We start from the raw sequence: 21,872 nt of genomic DNA on the forward strand, positions 1-21,872 counted from the left end.
GCCAGGGCATTGAAAATGGGTCGTGGATGGGTATTCCAGCATGACAATGACCCAAAACACACGTCCAAGGCAACAAAGGAGTGGCTCAAGAAGAAGCACATTAAGGTCCTGGAGTGGCCTAGCCAGTCTCCAGACCATAATCCCATAGAAAATCTGTCGAGGGAGCTGAAGGTTCGAGTTGCCAAACATCAGCCTCGAAACCTCAATGACTTGGAGAAGATCTGCAAAGAGTAGTGGGACAAAATCCCTCCAGAGATGTGTGCAAACCTGGTGGCCAACTACAAGAAACGTCTGACCTCTGTGATTGCCAAGAAGGGTTTTCCCACCATGTACTAAGTCATGTTTTGCTGAGGGGTCGAATACTTATATCCCTCATTAAAATGCAATTCAATTTATAACATATATATATAATAAATATTCAGATAATTAAAATGCATTACATTCTTGTGGCAGAAGAGTTAATCATTGATAAGGCAATACAACAATCAGTTTTAGAAAACAATGTTTTGTTTACTACCATTTTATTGAACAAGTGTATGTATATATATATATATATATATATATATATATATATATATATATATATATACATACACACTGATCAGCCACAGCATTAAAGCCACCTGCCTGTTGTGTAGGTCCCCCTCGTGCCGCCAAAACAACTCTCAGATTAGCATTCTCACCACAATTGTAAAGAGCGGTTATCTGAGTTACTGTAGACTTTGTCAGTTCGAACCAGTCTGGCCATTTTCTGTTGACCTCTCATCTGCAAGGCATTGCCAGACGGGCTGGTTTGAATATTTTGGTAACTGCTGATCTCCTGGGATTTTCACACACAACAGTCTCAAGAATTTACTCCGAATTTACTCTACAGTAAATCAGATAAATGCTCAGTACAATTGTGGTGAGAAAAATAGTATCTCAGAATGTTATACTGAGACAAGGGTTGGCGCTGATTTGGCAGCACGAGAAGGGCCTGCACAATATTAGTCAGGTGGTTTTAATGTTGTGGCTGATCGGTGTATATACAGGTGAAACTCGAAAAATTTGAATATCGTGCAAAAGTTCATTAATTTCAGTAATTCAACTTAAAAGGTGAAACTAATATATTATATAGACTCATTACAAGCAAAGTAAGATATTTCAAGCCTTTATTTGATATAATTTTGATGATTATGGCTTACAGCTTATGAAAACCCCAAATTCAGAATCTCAGAAAATTAGAATATTACATGAAATCAATAAAAAAAAAAGGATTTTAAATACAGAAATGTCGGCCCTCTGAAAAGTATAATCATGCATATGTACTCAGTACTTGGTTTGGGCCCCTTTTGCATTAATTACTGCCTCAATGCGGCATGGCATGGATGCTATCAGCCTGTGGCACTGCTGAGGTGTTATAGAAGACCAAGATGCTTCAATAGCGGCCTTCAGCTCTTCTGCATTGTTTGGTCTCATGTCTCTCATCTTTCTCTTGGCAATGCCCCATAGATTCTCTATGGGGTTCAGGTCAGGCGAGTTTGCTGGCCAATCAAGCACAGTAATACCATGGTCATTGAACCAGGTTTTGGTACTTTTGGCAGTGTGGGCAGGTGCCAAGTCCTGCTGGAAAATGAAGTCAGCATCTCCATAAAGCTTGTCTGCTGAAGGAAGCATGAAGTGCTCTAAATTGTCCTGGTAGACGGCTGCGTTGACTCTGGACTTAATAAAGCACAGTGGACCAACACCAGCCGATGGCATGGCTCCCCAAACCAACACAGACTGTGGAAACTTCACACTGGACTTCAAGCATCTTGGATTGTGTGCCTCTCCATTCTTCCTCCAGACTCTGGGACCTTGGTTTCCAAATGAGATGCAAAATTTGCTCTCATCAGAAAAGAGGACTTTGGACCACTGAGCAACAGACCAGTTCTTTTTTTCTTTAGCCCAGGTAAGACGTTTGACATTTGAAGCCCATGTCCAGGACCCGTCTGTGTGTGGTGGCTCTTGATGCTTTAACTCCAGCCTCAGTCCACTCCTTGTGAAGCTCCCCCACACATTTGAATGGCCTTTTCCTGACAATCCTTGTCCCTGCTGCTTGTGCACCTTTTTCTTCCACACTTTTCCCTTCCACTTAACTTTCTATTAATGTGCTTTGATACAGCACTTTGAGAACATCCAACTTCTTTTGCAATTAACTTTTGAGGCTTTCCCTCCTTGTGGAGGGTGTCAATGATGGTTTTCTGCACAACTGTCAGGTCAGCAGTCTTCCCCATGATTGTGAATTCAACTGAACCAGACCGAGAGACCATTTAAAGGCTCAGGAACCCTTTGCAGGTGTTTAGCTGATTAGAGTGTGACACTTTGAGCCTACAATACTGAACCTTTTCACAATATTCTAATTTTCTGAGATTCTGAATTTGGGGTTTCATAAGCTGTAAGCCATAATCATCAAAATTATATCAAATAAAGGCTTGAAATATCTTACTTTGCTTGTAATGAGTCTATATAATATATTAGTTTCACCTTTTAAGTTGAATTACTGAAATTAATGAACTTTTGCACGATATTCTAATTTTATATCGTGATTTTATATATATATATATGCTGTATGTATATATTATACACAATTCAAAGAGAGTCAGGGATTACATTTATCCAGTCGTCACCCTCTTTTCTTTCTGCTTTCAGTGATGTAGTGACAGAATTTGTAAATTTGGCATTGCACAGTAAAGAGTTTTGTTTCTCCCTTCATCCCTCCCATTGTGTTTAACCATTTGTTTTAAGTGAATTCTTGTTGCATAATTCATATCCTGTTTTTTTGCCAAGGGGACGTTAGTTGGGATGTTGATGTTTCTCTTTTTATTGTTCTTTAACGCACTGAAATGACCTTTTCTGAAAAAATAAAAATATAAATCCAGTCTGAGGACGTTGTGTGTGTGTGGGGGGGAATTTATCACTGGAGTGTGAATCATGGGAAGACTGACGAGAAGAAGTGCAGGCTATTTGTGTTGTGCAAATCTGCACTCTTGTAGAAAAAAATGTGTGTGTGGGGGGGGGGGGGTTAATGGAGGAGCCATGGTGCACTGTTAATGTCCTTCCCCTTTGCACTTCCTGTCCACAGTCCTTCCAGGAGAGTCTGCTGGAATTGTTAATTAGTCGTATCAGGAAACAACATCTTAGCAGGGTGAGCACCAAGTGCACCGTAAGTTTAATAGGACATGTGTCAAGGCAGGTACCAAATAACAGGAAGAGACAAGGGGTGTATAGATTTTGTTAAGAGAAAGAGTGCATTTCACCAAAAATGTCTTTCAGGTCAGGCTAACCCTTTTTAAGAAGATGGACTTAGCGGTCCATTTCTGTGTTTGTAGTAGTTTTGATAAATTATTTTGTATATTACTATATATCCAGCTGAGCGCATAATGGCATGTTGGCAGTCAGTTTGTAGAGTCTCCAATTTATTTTTATTGCAAGAGCAATGAGATCCAATTCAATAAAACTCAATTTGCCAGGGAGTGATAATGTGATAAATGCAAGTGTCATCTTTTCTTTTTCTCTTTTTGCAGAGTTTTAGAAGCAATATCAAACTTCTCAACCAAAGACAAAGTCATTTGTCTATAGCTGTGTCCTCCACCCCGATGTCAAGGCTTTATTTTTCTTCTCGAGGTCCTAAGCCTCCCGTGGCACCTAAACCAAGGCTAGCTTCTGTGGTGAGCCAAAGCATTGTGAGTAATGGGGACATAACGTCCTCTGATAGACTTGAACTGAAGCAAGACAATGAATCAGAGGTCACACAGGACGAAGCAGATGCATCCAGAGAAAACTGTACAGATGATCATGAGAACTTATCAGACACAGACAAAAAGTTAATGTTTAACAATCATGACATTATTTGTTATAATGACACAGAAGAAGAATTACAGATGGTAGTGGATGAAACAATGGGAGAGGAGGAAGATAAAGATGATGCCACTGCCTCTTTTAATTTGGTTGATGTGGGTGTTGTGAGTTCTGATTCAGCAGATGAGGCCCTCATCATAAACACTAATGTTATCAGCCCATCAGAGAATACAGAAAATGCTTATGATGTAATTGAGGACACAGCTACATGTTCTAAGAGTGAGACACATACTAAAGATCAGCCTGCAGGTAAATCAGTAGAGTGCAAAGACCCTAAAAGCCCATATGCAGAGATTGAGGAAACACTATCAGACAATTGTGAGGATCCTACATTATGCTCCACTGATGACACAGAACAGCCTTATTACAGTGAGAGAAAGTCTATACCCTCTGAGCATTCAATTGATTGTGACAGTGATCGGTATGAAGAGGACGCTAGTGGAAAGTGTGTACATTATAAGACAGAAGAGGATCTAGCCTACAGTGAAACTGGACTTTCTTCACAGGCTACAAACTGTAGTCAACACTCACTATGTGAGGAATATCCTTACGATGTCATTAACACACAGGATGACAACAATACTTGGCAGGCTGAACGTGCTACTAAAGACCCATCTGGACGATTCAGGTTTGCAGAGGAGTCAGTAGATGCATATGAGCCCTACTCTGTCATAGAGGTTGTGCCAGGTGATTTCACGTGCACCTCTGACCCAGAAGCAAGATGCACTGATGAGATGTCTTGCATAGAGAAACCAATGAACACAACAGAGGCGACGTCAAGCCAAGAGCCTTTCTATGTGTCATCAAATGATGTGGCAGAGTTAGAGAAGGAACAAGCAATTTTAGAAAATGGTATCTCTCAGTCAAAAAAGCCTTCTAAACTTAAGGATAAAGAGATGGCAAAAAGCGAAGCAGTGGATGATTATGCTGATATTGAAGATGCTGATGACCAGCAAGTGGAGTGTGTGTCCTCAGAAGATTACGTGGAAATAGGAGATGAAGATGAGCCAGTAAACATGGACAGGAAAACTAAGGGTAAAAGTGTGAGAGAACGATCAGTTGGACGGGAAAAAGCCTTCTTGAGTCAGAGAAACAGCTGCCAGCCTCGTCTCAGACTTTGCAACATTACAGTTCCAGCTAACCTGGATTTAGGCAGAACTCCTGAACTTACCAACCGTGTGGTTTTTGCCCACACCACCGAAGCATTTGAAGAGGACATAGAAGAGCTAGACTGCCATATTGTGCCTTTCTTTGAGGACACAGACACAGAAAGTGACGAACACATTTATGAGGAGGCTGGCTTTGACTCAGAGGGGGAGAACTTTATCTCTCTGGACAGGAAGAGCATTGTGACAAGATCTCGCTCGCTATCTGGGAAAGTACCTGGATATGTTCCTGAGACTGTGCCTGAGGAGACGGGCACTGATTGCCAGACTCACGATTACTACACAGTAGCCTTGGACCAGAATGGCAATCCACATCCCAAGCCTTCAGATGAAACCGAGGCTAATCAAATTATTCCCTCATTGAAGCAAAGACGTTTTCTTCCATCTCCTCGGTCGCTTTCAGTTGAGGGTGGAGACACACCGTTTTTAGGGCTCTTTGAGGGTGATAAATCTCCTAGAGAGGAAAGTAGATTGCATAGAAAAGATGACACACTTTCGTTGCCTTGTGTAATCACTTCTTCTGGAAGCTTTTCTCAAAGAAGCCACCAGTCCTCCAGTGGTGTATCGACACCTACATCTCTAGTCGATATCCCACCACCCTTTGATTTAGCTTACATAACTAAGAGGCCTGTCACCAAAAGTTCTCCATCACTTCTAATCCAACACGAATCTCCTGATAACCTGAAAAAGAAGAAGACGTCATTCAAACGGTTCTTGGCTCTGAAATTTAGGAAAAAAGCAGAAAACAAAGCCTGTGGAGATGGCAGTGTTCGCTCCTCCAGGTCATCGTCTGAGTCTAGTCACCATGGGACCATTCGGGTGCTGGAGCTTGATCATCGGAGTACAAGTAGCTCCCCCCAGATTCAGTCCCGTGTGACCATGCCACAACGCAACTCAGAGTTACCTACCACCTTTCTGCTTTACAAAGAGAGGCAAAGTAGGCAATGTGTGGCCAAGAGTTACATCAACAGGGGTATAGCCAGAGTGGAATCCTTTGAGGACCGCTCTCGGCCCCCCTTTATGCCTCTACCCATAACTAAGCCTCGTTCCATCTCTTTCCCAAGTGCAGATACATCTGACTATGAAAACATTCCTGCAATGAGCTCAGACTATGAAAATATCCAGATTCCTCATGGGAGACCTACTCGGGCAGTCACTATTACAGAATTTTTTGATGATCAGAATCGAACAACAACCCCTGCCAATGAGAATGATGGCTATGTGGACATGAATTGCTTTGCAGGAATAGAAAACAAGACCACCACTCAAGGACAAGACACTGAAAGGTATTGTCAGTCTTACTTTCATAACTGCACATTTCAAAATTAGGTTTTCCATGTCATGCTAATCATGAAATAAAAGGATATCCAAAGGATATAGTTAAGATATTCAGATATTGAACTATATTAGGAAGACTCATATGTGTTTAAATATTTTTTATAATACTGTGGCCTGAGATTGTCTTTAGAGTTATATTTTGAATGTTGAAATCCTTTCCTCCGAACACAATGGCAATACCATCACAAGTCTGGAGGAAGTGCTAGCCAAAACAATGTTAACAGGAAATTAGGCAAGTGTTTGGTCACTCTAATAGCTCAGCTTTCACTTCTCTCTTTCTCAGAATGCTTTCTATAATCTGGCTGGAAGTTTTACAAGTATAATAGGGGTTCCTGTTGCTCAATTGGTAGGGCATGGCACAAGTGAATGGTCCATTTCATAATCAGTCACTTTCTCTATTCCTCTATGGTGGAATGAGTTTCCAACATCCACACGATCTGCTCATACATCTCAGAATTCAAGAACCAGCTGAAAGCACATCTGTTCCACGAGCACTTAACCAATCCACACCAAATGCACTTATTATTTAAAAAAAAAAAATCCTTGTCTATTTCTTTCTTCTGTGCTAGCATCTATACTAGTTCAGTCACTTTGAGAACTTGGTAGTGTGATACTTGTTGACTTTTGTATGACAAAATGCTTGTTATGTTCCTCATTTGTAAGTCGCTTTGGATAAAAGCATCTACTAAATTGCTAAATGTAAATGTATTGCCAAGATCATATGTTCAATTCCCAGGGAACACTTAAACTGATACAATGTATTTCTTGAATGCACTGTAAGTTGCTTTGGATAAAAGAGTCTGCCAAATGCATAAATGTATAACAGATTTTATTTACATTTTTGATGAAGAGCTAGATAGCCTACAAGGTTTATTGGATAGAAAAAGTCAAAAGAACTCCATTTATGTTTAACCTGGATAATAAAAGAAAATAGCTCATGTTCCTACCATAATGTAGAATAATTGTGTGTGTGTGTGTGTGTGTGTGTGTGTGTGTGTGTGTGTGTGTTTGTGTGTGTGTGTGTTAAGGGTAGAATGCTATAAATGTGGTTTATGAGGACATTTCTAGTGTCCCCATAAATCACTTAAAAAACATACTAAATGTTTTTTGAAAACATAAAAATGTAGAACGTTTTTTGTAAGGGTTTGGTTTAAGGGTAGGGTTAGGGGATAGAATCTATAGTTCGTACAGTATAAAGATCATTATGTCTATAGATAGCTGCACCAACATGTGTGTGTGTTAAAGGAGCAGCCTGTGGTGCTGAGTTTCATGAGTTTGAAAAGATGGACTATGCTTGCAGGGGAGCTTATCTGATTTTCTAATTTGCAGGATTTGATGGTACATTTCTTGGAGTAACCTCTTTGTGTGAGATCGGATTCAGTGCAATGGTTCAGTGAACAAATAGTTCATTATAGGGAGAAAGTGGATTAAACGTTCAGGCTATTTTTCTCCTTTATTGCAATGCTCTCATAGCCTGATCCAGCTGAGTGGAAGGGAATAGATGAGAAAACTGTGAGAGTTTTCTATCTTCAAGGTGATCATTTTGGTAGCATGTTGTGTTATTAAACCAAGTTCCCCAAGTGTGTTTTATTTTTATTGGGCTTTTGGGAGATATTTACAAAGGCACAACGTGGGATGACACTTTTACCTTCTTTTGACCATATGACCTTCTCTACTCCTGCTTTACCACCCTAGAATCATCATTAGAAACCTCTGCTTGATTACCTTCAATGAAGTCAAAGACCTGAATGTTTCAAGTGGCATTTTTAATCAGATTTTCAGAGAAACACCCAGATAAAATGTGTTGCTATTAGATTTCCATTGTTTAACACTCACATCACTCTACAGTTTCTGTAAAATGTTATTTTTCATGCAGCAAATGTTGTTTGGTGGCAAGAAGTGTAACAGAATTTCCATTTATTGTAAAACGGAAATAACAGTTTTAAACAGTGAAGTGAATTAAAATGATTAGACTGCACAAGGAAATAGGTTTTTCAACCATAAACTAAAATAACTTGATTAAACAGTAATTTCAAATAGAGTGTTAACACACCAAGTTGAAATGACATGTTTAAAATATAATTTGAAAGAACGTGTTTAAACTATAAAATGTAATTATTTGTTTTGAAAAATAAACATTTGTAGACAATTAATTAAAAAACAATGTTTTGACTGTAAATAGAAATAAAATATTTATACCATTCTTTAAAAAACAACAACAACATGTTTTCAATGTAATTGTGGTGCATTGCCAACAAGCTCAAATCAGTTTTTTAACCCTAAGAGTTAAAGTAGGTTTAATCCACCATGCATATAATGGGATTTAGCAGCCAGGGAGGAAGCCTGAGGGAGGGGTTTGAGACCGGTGGCCTGAGATCCGGCATCCTTAGGTCAGGAATGAGGTCCATTAGGCGCAAGGTAGGGATGAGGTCAGGTAGCCTCAGGTCAGGGATGAGGTCCGGCAGAGGCTCAGGGATAGGAGGAGAGTCGAACTGAGTGGCGACCACTGACAAGGGACCAGACTGGGCATCGGCCATGTGCAAGGATCTGGACTGAACAACAGACAAACTGGGCAGGGCAGGCAGGGTAAAGGCCAATGGGGAAAGGTCAGGAACAGACACAGAGAAAGGTTCAAGGTTGCGGCAACTGCAGGGGAGTGATCAGGATCGTGGAAGCCGCAGGGGAGAGTTTGGAGTCATTGGCTGCCGCAGGGGAAAGTGGAAGGTAGCCAGGTAAGAGATGGTAAACTCAACTGGCATACCCACTTCAACAGACGTGAGTGTTGGAAACAGTAGGGGAACAGCTTCAATGGCCAGTAGCGCTGGCAGCAGCAGGGGTACGCCCTATGTGGCTGAGGACGTTGGCAGTGGTAGGAGAGCAGGAGCCCTTTTCTCATTCTCCTCCTCTTTTGGACAGTCGGCAGCACTGCAGCAGGAACTGCAGTGGCGGGAACAGCCACCACCTTTTGCCGAACGGCAGCGGAAACAAATGCCACCTCCTGGTGATTGGCAGTGGGCTCGGCCACCTCCTGGGGGTCAGCCATGGAGGAAGGTTGAGGAGCAGGTATAGCTGGAGCCAGCTGATAGATAGCTGTGCAATGTGTATAAACCTCACTCTCCTGACCTCAAGAAGTGCACTAGCAACTGAAGCTTGAGGCTGTAGCCTTTGGCCTCCTTGTTAGCGGACCCGCCTTCCATGCCTCCCATGCCGGTTTGAGTCCCGTATGGAGCAGGTAGAACAGGAGCGTCACACTGGCAAGGGTTGGGAAGTGGGAGCATTGAAGTTGGGTTCCCACAGACCTAGTAGGTACCTGTCTTCCATGATGTTACAGATGCAATCGACCACCTCCCAGAAGGACCAAGTCTCTTGGTCTCCCCATAACTCCCAATCCAATGGCTCATCCAGTCCGAACAGGAAGAGATATATCAAGGCAGCCTTACCCAAGCCCTGAACCGCATCGAGGAGCGCCTCAGCATAAATACCATAAGGGCGGTTGCCCTGACGCCAACGCATTGAACTGCGGTCCAAGACCGAGTCAAGGGAGGATGGTTCCTGTCGAACTGGAGTGGGAGTTAAAAAAATTGCCCTTTCTCCTCCACTGGGTCCAAAAATGGCCAGTTCATTCTGTCAAGGATCGCCAGGGGCGAGTAGAGAGGACCCAAATGCAGGATGGCGAATAAGGACTTTTGTTAACAAAATAACAGAAAACAAACAAAAACTACCCTATAGGGGAAAACTTAACAGTCCAGGGTAGGCAAAGAGAAGTTGGCTGGGCTGTAGACACAGGGCTGGGACAGACAGGAAACGACTAACTGACACCTGACAGGAAAACATTCACAGGAACATCCACAAGAACTGACATGGGACAGAAAACACAATGAGGTTATTTAGGGAAGAAAACAAGGAGATTACAAGGAATAACAGGTGAGAACAATCAACTAATAATTAGACATGTAACAAGGCAAATGAGAGGGCAGGGTTATCACTGAAGAAAGACATGAATGCACAAGGTAATGAGAAAACACAAACCCAATTGCATTCACACAGCACGAGTGCCTGGACTCATCCACAGGGTAAATAAACCAAACCAAAAAAGTGGCTTTTTTGGTTATCCTCGGCCCCGTCTCCTGGGCCTTCCTCAGCTCCGTCTCCTGAGCCTCCTATGGCTTCGCCTCCTGAGCCTCCAGAGCCTCCCTCAGCTCCGCCTCCTGAGCCTCCCTCAGCTCTGCCTCCTGAGCCTCCAGAGCCTCCCTCAGCTCTGCCTCCTGAGCCCCCAGAGCCTCCCTCAGCTCTGCCCCCTGCTCCTCCAGAGCTTTCCATGGGTCCGCCTCTCTTGGCTCCGCCTCCTGGGCCTCCAGAACCTCCCACAGCTTCGTCTCCAGAGCCCCTCTCAGCTCTGCCTCCGGGATCTGGCCCTGTCCTGAGGCTGCCTCCCAGGCCTCCTGGGCCTGTCCCTGTCCGATGGCCACCTCCCAGGTCCCCTGAACCGGCCTTTGCCTTGTGGCCAGCTCCCGGGCCACCCAAACCTGTCCCCTTAGTGTGGCCTTCTCCTTGGACCCCTGACCTAGTCCCTGTCCTGTGGCCTCCTCCCAGGCCTCCTGACCCAGTCCCTGTCCTGTGGCCTCCTCCCGGGCCTCCTGACCCTGTTCCTGTCCTGTGGCCTCTTCCCAGACCTCCTGACCCAGTCCCTGTCCTGTGGCCTCTTCCCAGACCTCCTGACCCAGTCCCAGTCCTGTGGCCTCTTCCCAGGCCCCCTGACCCAGTCCCTGTCCTGTGGCCTCCTCCCAGGCCTCCTGACCCTGTTCTTGTCCTGTGGCCTTCCACTAGACCTCCTGACCCAGTCCCAGTCCTGTGGCCTCTTCCCAGGCCCCCTGACCCAGTCCCTGTCCGGTGGCCTCCTCCCAGACCACCTGAACCTGTCCTTGCCCTTTGTGCCCCTCAGGACTTCCTGCCTGCCCTCTGTGCCCCCCTGGACCTCCTGCCTGCCCTCTGTGTCCCCCTGGACTTCCTACCTGCCCTTTGTACCCCATTGGACTTCCTGCCTACCCTCTGTGCCCCCTTGGACTTCCGGCCTGCCCCTCGTTGCCCCCTGGACTGTCCACACTGACCACACTTTTGAGCATCCTCTATTATTCAGAAGATTATATTGGAGCCAGGGACCTTTTTTCTGGTGACATTATTGACTCGAGTTGCTGTGCAATCTAACAGCATTGCATGTTTGCAAATGGGCCTACGTGTCTGCACCATTAGCCATGCTTTGTCCCAAGAGAACCCTCCGTCACTGCTGCTGTTCTGTCTATTTTTGTTTGTCATCTTTTAAATGTTTACGGAGAAAAATGTATATTGCCACTTTGGTGGATGGAGACTCAGTAACAGGTCAATGACTGATTGCAAATGCACAGAGAAAGAATATTTTTCATGCCAAAGTCAATCAGAGAAGCATTTTTTAGTCATTGTTGGTCCCAGAGGACAGCAGGTAGTGTGATAGAATGATTGAGGAAAATTTTTAAACTGCTCAAACATAACAGTGGCCTATTTATCCTTATAAATAGTGGCTTAAACACCACAAATGTGTAATAGTGACTATCAAACCTCCTATAATACATAAAAAATGTGTAAATTCATATTATACATTGATTGTTTTGATTAAGTATAAGGGATCTGCATAACACAATGACCAAAGACATCTGCCTGAATGTGTATGGCTGTATTTTACAAGGAAAGTAGGAAATAGAAAGAGCAAGGATGAGTCAAGCAAAGTCATGTCATTTTTATTTGTATAGCACCTTTCACAGAAGATCAGGTATTAACAGAAGATAAAACTGTAATATCTATAATGTCTTAGAGTCATCATTGTGTAGTTTGATAAAATACGATTGTGAATTGTCAAGTCAAGTCAAGTCAAGTCAAGTGGTTTTTATTGTCGTTTCAACCATATACAGTTAGTACAGTACACAGCAAAACGAGACAACGTGTGCTAACATGCCCTGTACTGGGGTAAGTGCTCCACAGGTGTTGGTTACCACGGTAACCTCCTGTGATGTATCTTCCGAGGCATGGTCTCCCTTTGGTAGACCCGCGTCTCCCTTGGGCAGAGCCCTTTCTGCCCCGGTCGCTGTGTTTATAGAGCTCCTCCCCTTTGAAGGGCAGGACCTACTGCCACGCCACTTCCATGTGCAGCCCTGAGCCCATGTGATGTATTTGCCACATGTTTACCCCCCCTTCAGGGCATGGTGTGGTTCCCTGTTTGGTCTTTTCCCCCTGAAAGACTAGGAAAGGAAAAGAATGCCTTCCCCCGGTGCATTTTAAAAGGCCCCAGCTGAATCTAATACTCTGTGGAGAGAAAAACTTAGAGAAAAAAGGCCGCGGCTGGTGCGGCCTGCTCCCATACTAGATACGTCCAGGGAAGTGGGGAACTACATGACATATTTTGGGGCGTCTGGGGAGGCTATGTGCAGTCCGAGTGCATCTGTTCCTTCGCTCGATGTAGCCTACTTACACTTGCATCTGCAGTTCATGTAACACAGTTCAGCCATTCTGGCATTTCATATAGGGACCCCAAGTGTCACTACATCGACACACTGTCGAGTGATTGACAGAAGGGGAACATCTCTGATGGAGGGAATGAGACATTGTCTCCCACTTGCCACAGGCTGTAATACCCGCTGAAATGTCAGGAACCCTGTCTCGGCTCCTCAGCACAACACCTGAATGAACTCTGCATTCCAGCTCCCTTTTATACCTGTATGTCCAGGATAGTGGCATGCAAATTCCAATCGCCAATTCTCATTGGACTTTTCTCAAAGATATGAGGAGTTTTGGGGCTCTCAAGAGCGACCCCTAGTGCCACTACATCGACACAATGTCTCCTTCCTTTCATCAGGGAATGGAGGTTACAACAGTAACCGAGACGTTTTCTCATCATGTCATATCATAATATCATACAGTATATGTGATTATTATTATATGGCTATGATTATAGGGACATAATTTTGTTGACCTGCATAATTTTCCACCTGCTGTACTAATGAGAAAACTGATGACAAACAAATAGTGGAAGTGAATGCTAAGACCAACGTGTGAGAGCAAAAGGAGAAAAATAGTGAGAGACTGAAAGACAGAGGATAGAAATTAATCCAGAGAAACAAGAGAGAAAATTACACATCTTAGATTTGTTTTATAAGTCTGCCTTTTGATCCTTTCAAAGTTGGGTGTGGGCTTGGTTTGGGCCCAAGTTGGGCCTGTTGCCCAGGGCTCTCAGCCAAGTTATCTCAAGGGAGGACGCACCCAACCAGTGAGCCTCCACGCCACTGTTTACAGGAAATGCGGGACAAGGGCGAGGGTACAGGGTCAGTGGGATGGGGTGGGGACAGGCAATACCGATCTCTCAGACTCCCCTGCGACCCCAACAACAAGGCGAGGTGTGGCACAGAAAAGCAAGGCTACCACAAAGATGTTGTTGTTGTCATTATTCCCAGATTTTTCCATGTCTTTTCTAATATTACATTAATGGCAGGACAGATTACACAGATTCAGACAGAGAAGCACTAGGGGTTTCTAATGTATATTTTAGTATCAAATGTTTAAACCAATTGAATTACATATAACAAGCCTCAGGAAAGCATCAGGCAGTAGGACTTATAGGTGTGTAATATGAAATCATTGCAGTCTTTCTGTAATTTTCAGCAGTAAATTTAGCTCATGGGTACCTTAAAGCAAACAGCTTACAAGAGAAGTGCTTTGCTCCATAATTGCTTCTCATAAATGGTAATGTTGAAGAGACAGGAGTATTGTATAATCCGTAATTTCTTTTCTGATGTAGAGTGGATATGGAAGATGAACTCATATGAATGAAAGATAGCTTGTTTTATTCCAATTTGTTTAAAAAAAAAAATATTAATATAGATTAATGTTCAGGATGAGGTTACCAATTGACAGTATGGAGCAGTGAGATTATTATAAAAAGAAAATTATAAAGATTTTTGCCTTTCTTAGCTGATGCTTTCTCACCAAAAGCAACATAAAGGAAAATGTGTGACGACTTCCTCAGGATACAAAAGATACAAATCATGCAGCAATCTGAAATCCAGAGGTGATTGTAAGAACATTGTTTTAGTTATATTTGATCCTGGAGAGTTACACATGGGCAGTTTCAGTTTTAATTTATTTCAAAATGTGTTTCTCTTGTAAGGAATGGTTTATTTTATCTTTATGCTAACCCTCAAGCCGCTACCACCGACAGTGGAGTCCTCTGTTGAGATTACTGATGATTGTAGAGCTGTGCTACCAGGAGACTCCTGTGTTCTTTATCTGGGCCCTCTAAATGAACTGTCACCTTAGCTCCCCCAGTTCAGCTGGCTATCAGCAATGAGCAATTTCCACTTCCTCCAGACATTGTGGATGTGGTTCATGATTGAGTATAGTGTCCTTATGTAGTATGACGCCCAGGTGGGCACCTGTAAGACCTTTTGTACACAGGAGCTATGCACACACACTTTCACACCTTGTAAATTTGAAACTCCTCAACATTCTTTTTAAACCAGACATCACACCACATATCACTATTTCAACATTTACAATCCTAAGAGTCATTGTGTAATGCATCTATACAAGTATGTAAGACCAAATCCACTAATTTTGTGCCCGCCACATTATATAAGCAGCTTCATTGTAAGTTTTTGCATATCCCTATGGCTGTATCTTCTCTTTGCTTTAAGTGCTCACCACAGGATCACAAAGCCAACACTCTGTGCCCAACAGTTAATGTCCTTACAATCTGGCCCCAGCCATCCGTGTTACTACTGTAAGGAGAGCAGGGGAGGAAAAAACAAATTATTCTCACCAGGTCTATTTTAAATGAATAAGGGGAATTTGTTTCACCTTGGCAAAGGGTAATTTCTGCTCTGCTAGATACCAAAGTGCCCTCTAAAACAAAACTCTCTGTTTTGAGACCTGGGCTGCGTTTCCCAATGAGAGCGTTTTCTACAAGCAATTTTACGAATGTTTGTTAGAGTTTCCCAAAACTGCACTTAACATGAATGTGCGAGGGTGTGCTTTAAGTGCTACTTAAGAGAGTCGCTGTCCATGTGACAGTGCTGAAATGTGACTATATAGTGCTACTTATCATTGTAAATTCATTACATTTTTGCAATAATTTTCCAGTTTGTAATTTACCTCACTAAAATTTGTATTAAAATTGTTTCATAATTATTCGACCTAATTAACTGCATGTTTACATAATGTTTTTACAAGAATTTTTTGCAGAACGATCATTTTCTTTTACACAATCTGCTTCCAGAATCAGACGTGCATTTGTAATATTTCATTTTCACAAATTCCTCTCGATATAAAAGCTTCAAGGATTAGTGAAGACAGTGGAGGCCCTGTGTGCTGATCCTGCTTATTAAAAGCATTAATTTTATATTATTCTGTGTTATCGCTGAGTGCAAAATAAGGAGTGAAGGCTCCTTATTTTGGAAGTGAAGGCTCTTTACTAGGTGGCTCAGTGGTTGAGGCTCAGGGTTACTGACCAGAAGGTCGGGGGTTCAAGCCCCAGCACCACCCTTGAGCAAGACACTTAACTCCAGGTTGCTCTGGGGGGATTGTCCCTGTAATAAGTGCACTGTAAGTCGCTTTGGATAAAAGTGTCTGCCAAATACATAAATGTAAATGTACTCCCAAACGTGATAAAGGTGACAGCAATGCTGCAGGTGCAGTGCTACACAACATGTAGTGCTGGTGAGAGAGCCTTTGGGCCTCAGAGAGGAAGAGGAGATGAAGATAAAAGCATCTACCAAATAAATGTAGGATGATGAGCATATATATATGGTCGATTTTCATGCACGGCAGCAAGTTCATTACTTTTTTCTTTTCTTTCTAATATTAATTCTGCATCAATCATGCCACAACTTTGTTGTTACCAGCTTGTCCAACTAGTCCATACAAATAGCTTATTTGCTTACTAGTTAATCTATTCATCCATTTTGACTATCTATTTTATATATTTCATAATAATAATAATATAATCATTATTATTATTATTAGACTTATTTGTTAAAATTAAAATAAATAAAACACATATATCCTGATATTAACGTCTCAACATGTGAGAATAGTGTAGCTATTTGTAATTACATATTGTAAAGTGTAATTTTGCGATTTACCTGCAGGTGTCTGCATCCTTACTGTGTCCTTACGATGCTCTTAGTGTTGCACGATTACTACAGAGCACTTGATATTCTACGAGCATTTTCAAGTACTACTTAAGTTACGATGCCTTTGGGAAATAGGCCACAAAACTAAGATGTAAGATGGATTTTACAATCTATTTAGGCTTACGATGCTTTTGGGAAACGAGGCCCTGGTTTGTTCCTTTGTTTTTGATATGGGGAGATTGTCTGTTTTATGATGTTTGCAAGCATTGTGATGGTCCTCTGTTGTGTTCCAAGCTGCTGAACTCTTGTGACCTGAAAGTGAGAAAAGCTTGCAGCACTCTGGTCAAAAGAGTTTCTCTCTGGGACTTCAAAAACAGTGTTAGTCACAGTGATGGGAGACTATTTTGGACATTGTATCATCAAACATTGATTTTGAATTTAGAATTTTAGATAAAGATAAAATCTCTGTCTGAGGCTTAATTTGGTTTTTGTTGTTGTGTCAGTGTGTGAGTTTACATGCACACCAATACCACCAACAGCTTATCCAAAAAATCAGACAACACAATAAAACCATTTGCATGACATTTGCAGTCATCAGATTATTCCCTGCTTTTGACATCAAAGCGTGCACAACACTAGAGTACATTGGATAAGCTGGTAAATGTGTTTACATGCCGAGCAAAATCTGGGTAATGGGCAAAACTCTACCTGTTTAAACCATTAATGACCATACACTAATAAAGGAATGGTGTTTAGATGAGTGCACATATTGATGTAAACATGATATCAAAATTATGTGTTTCCAAAGCAATAACAGAAAACAGAGGAGAAAAACAACAGAACATGATAAACAGAATTTCAACAAGTATAATAAGAGAAAACATGATTAAAAATGCAATCTAAATATATTGCAGTTAAACTAAATCCAACATTATAATACTACATATTTGTATACATTGTGCTATTCTCTCTAATGTGTTTTATATTCCTAGTGCCTACACTGAGCCATTTCCTGTTTGTTCTGCGCCTGTCTCTGTTTCCAATGAGGAAGACCATGGACGAACCTCTGAGGAAGAGGACGGCCGGGAAGACCACTGCCATGACAGACAGGTCAGTTAAAAATATTAGTACAAATATCTGCAATTCAGTACTTGCTATTGTGGTACATATTGTAGTACACTAAAATAATGTCTGTTAGTATAGAGTTGAAGAATCTATATACTTTTATTTCCTCTTATATGCTTTGTAACTTTGTATTCTCTTATTTTTCTCTGTACCCTTATCGTAGTAATCACAGTTTTGCATGCTATTTAAATTAAAACAAATACCCTCCTTATTTATGTGAAATTCCATGTGTGTGCAATTTCTGTGAGATCAGTGTTCATACTGTACATCTCCTGGCAATCATCTTAACATTGCCGTGATTGCTGGACCCCACCCCTTCCCTCTGCCACTGTAAAATCAGCCGTGGCCTGGCCTTGTGACGCTTACTTCCTAGTTTTCTTCATATTAAAAAATAAGAGAATATCTGGGGCTGGGAGTAACCTGTCCCAGCCTTGTTTCTGAATAACAGCAAGCATGAAAAAGCTAGTTGCTTGTTTAATTTCAGAAGCTTATTAATATTTTATTTTATTATGCATTCATAACATGTCTATTACAATGTTACAAAGCATTTAGATTTATATATATATACATTAAATCTGGTCTTATCCCAGATCATGAAGGGGGAAATATCACAGAATTTAGAACATATGGATGTAAGTTTTATTTTAAGAAAGGGGTACATCAGTTCTAGCAGTAATGTCCCAGTCTCTAAGACATGCAGTCTTTCTCCTAAATATGTCAATTCAGTGCTAACACTCATGTTCAGACAGCTGTGATTAGCTTGCAAATCAATGGTGGATTTGTGCTTGCCATGAACACAGCCTCTCATCCATAATTTATCTGTGCTTTAAGCTACACTTTCAGGAAAGCTTTTTCATTTATATTGTTTTTTTAATGAAATAATCAGTCTTCCTTTGACAGAATTGGATGAGAAATTAGATCAGAATGTCCATCTCTCTCTCTCTCTCTCTCTCTCTCTCTCTCTCTCTCTCTCTCTCTCTCTCTCTCTCTCTCTCTCTCTCTCTCTCTCTCTCTCTCTCTCTCTATATATATATATATATATATATATGGGTATACCACGTGTGTTGTAACTGAAAGATGAAAGTGTATGCTCTGCTATGTATACTGCAACTCTTTAAACACTGGTTCCCTTCATTTATCTCCGATGACTGTCTCGTCTGTCATTTTCAGATTGATGGGCGATCCAGAGCCTACTATGTTGTCAAAGACCTGGTGGATTCAGAAAGAGAGTAAGTGTTTGTGCCTCAGTGCATTTGTGTGCATTTGTGCTTGTTCTCCTGCCTTGGTTTTAATCCAGATAGTATCGTATTCTAGAGATGTCATTTGTTTAGGGATCTTCTTTTTTCAGACCCTGTCCACATCTTTATCACTGTCTCTTCTAATTCACTCAACAGCTCCTCTGATACACAAACTGACAGCCTATTACTGGACTGTCTGCTTCAAGATATTGCATTTCAGCAGCGACTCAATGAGTTATTAAGCTTGTAGATTTATTGCAGTGTGTCATCTAGTACATCAATACAAAGCCCTTAAAAAAAATCTGCTGTCTAAATTGTAGTATCACTTGGTTTATCAAGGGTATGTCTACTTGACAGAATTAGACAAGGGTTTTTGCTTCCTTTAAGTCTTTAAAACAATTGTTAGTAAAACAATTTATAGTTTTGACTTCCCACTAACAGTAATCTCATGTCAAGTAATTCCTTTTTGCTTTCTGGTTTCAAAATCCACAGACACGTGAAGGCCCTGAAGATTCTTCAGGAGGTATGAAAATCCAATTTTGTTATGTTTATATTAGAATATTTTAATTATGGCAGTGGTTGTACTACAGTCATACCATACTTTAGGTGAGTTTAAAATTATGCATTTAGTCACAGGTCTGCATAATGATATACAATGAAGGCTGGTAAATCCTTCCATGCTGCCTGTCTCATATTACTGTTGTGTATAGTGTTCATGGGGTTTTATAGGTGACCTTTATGTTTATCAGTTTGTAGAGATGGGCTTATCTATCAATACTAAGGACCTCTATGGCTTATTGTCTTTGTGGAGGTTATGAGCAGGGCAAAACCACTTTATCCCTGCCACTGAGCTTACATCAGTCTGTTCTGGAAATGTGTACACACCAGAGAGGTGATAAAAACCATCGTCAGCCATTAGTCATTTTTTGTTTTAGAGTGACACAACAATCTGTGCAAAATTCACTACCTTAATTTGTTTTCACAAGAAATTCAAAGCTCCTGTAGAATTTCTCCTGATTTAGGGATTAATGGCAAATAGCGATGACTTCAATACCCGCATCTAGGCAGGCAATTGCGTCAGACTTACTTTCTTACTTCCCTCCATAGTCTCTCACATGCATACACATGCATTTACACATGCAGAAATACACACACACACATGGGGTGGGGGTTTAGCAGAGCTTTATCAGTGTTGTTTCAGTAACTGAGACTTCCTGGCCTTGACAACCTTGTCTTGAAAAAGTCAACCTATGAATGACGAAATACCTACGCACCAGGCCTTTGTTTTGGGTATCTTCTCATGAGCCTCGTCACTCATAAACACACAAACACACACCATAACAGTGTGTGCACAGAACAGACAGATTTTAATGGGCCCAGCATATAGGTCAGTCCTGACAGGAATGTTTATGATTTAACCTTTGAGATAAAAGATTGTACTTCTCATAGTCCCCAAATCACACATCAACTTCCTAACACTTTTTAACTCATCTCACCTCAAAATGATTACTATTAGTTACCCGTTTTGCTTTATAGGGCCATCATATTATTTGTGAATTATTATGTACATGGTTTCTATTGTTTGCAAATCAATATCGTCACATTAGCTGTACTAGATGCCTCTTATATCTTAGTAAAATCACACAAGAGTGCTGTGTAGTGGATCTTGCAACATCAGTAAAGTCAGTACAACAACACAATTGTTAATATGATATTACAATTATATAGGCAAGAAGATAATATTAAGCAACTTAGATTTTATACAAAATATGTTGAGTGAATATGTTGGTTTTTGCTCCAATAACAAATAGTTCCAAATGAATCAAAGGAGGATAAAAAATTACATGTCGCTGCGGAAACAAACATGCGGAGTGAAGCGTGTTAAGTAAAGTGCAGTTATTCTAAATTTCCACACTTCTGGAATGCCACTTGCCCAATCAAATTAGAGGACTGGTACCTGTTGTATACTGTACTGTAACTGTGGATAAAGTATGTTGAAGAATTCAGTGGTCTCTTATAAAAGAATTATGTCACTGTGTGTCTGAATAGATTAGTTCTTTTGACTTTACTTAATATTGCTCTTTGATGTATTGTGTCCAAATGTAAAAATGCAGGAAGTTTTTTGTGAGGGTTAGGTTTAGGGGATATAATCTATAGTTTGTACAGTATAAAAATAATTATGTTTATGTAGAGTCCTAATAATGATAGCTGCACAAGTGTCTTTCCAACCTCATTCCCAAGGGCTGTGTGTGTGTGTGTGTGTGTGTGTGTGTGTGTGTGTGTGTGTGTGTGTGTGTGTGTGTGTGTGTGTGTGTGTGTGTGTGTGCGCGCATGCGAGCGCGCGTGTGTGTGTGTGGGTTGCAAAGTGAGTGAGAATGATGAGATTAAAAACATATAACCTATTGTAACCTATGTACCAATATGTACCCGAATTATCAAGATGGGGTGGGAATGAAGGAGCAATTTAGCATGATCCAGCGGGAACTTAAGTTCTTCGCACGGCACACCTCATGTAAATTACTGTACTTCATATTAAACAATATAATTGCCTCATTTGAATAAAATATGCCAAAGTCAATAGATTCACTGTCCTATTAACCACTAAAGAATGCTAATGATATACATGGCCTATGTGCTTCATATGCATATGTGGCATTGTGTTACAGTAAAACTGTAATTATAGGTCTTCTTGTATGTACATAATATCTTAGATTTGCATTGAGCAGCATAACCGATAGGGTCCTGAATAGAACAAAATTAATGGACATATTAGAAGAAGTGCTAGAGTAGTACTTCATGTCTAGCTTTTGTTTGGGAGAACATTTAGTTTGATATTGATGTGCTATAAATATTTATACTGCATTTAACAATTAGTGGGTATGTGGAAAAGAAATATATGTCATTAATCACTCTGTTTTTGCTGCGTTGAATGATAATGAGCTGAAGGATCTGAGTCACCTTGATTTTCTGTC

General features: G+C 41.2%; 1 protein-coding gene across 2 annotated transcripts in view; it reads left to right on the plus strand.

Moving 5' to 3' along the window:
- Positions 1-21,872, plus strand: part of LOC127632925 (FYVE, RhoGEF and PH domain-containing protein 5-like) — a 53,382-nt gene that overhangs the window by 4,079 nt on the left and 27,431 nt on the right. For both annotated transcript variants that reach the window (XM_052111768.1, XM_052111769.1), the window contains exons 2-5: positions 3,546-6,331; positions 17,530-17,647; positions 18,833-18,891; positions 19,393-19,423. In XM_052111768.1, the coding sequence (XP_051967728.1) occupies positions 3,618-6,331; positions 17,530-17,647; positions 18,833-18,891; positions 19,393-19,423 (2,922 nt within the window). In that variant the 5' untranslated portion in view covers positions 3,546-3,617. The remainder of the gene's footprint in view (positions 1-3,545; positions 6,332-17,529; positions 17,648-18,832; positions 18,892-19,392; positions 19,424-21,872) is intronic.

Source organism: Xyrauchen texanus, chromosome 39 (assembly GCF_025860055.1).
Source record: "Xyrauchen texanus isolate HMW12.3.18 chromosome 39, RBS_HiC_50CHRs, whole genome shotgun sequence".
NCBI classification, from domain to species: Eukaryota; Metazoa; Chordata; class Actinopteri; order Cypriniformes; family Catostomidae; genus Xyrauchen; species Xyrauchen texanus.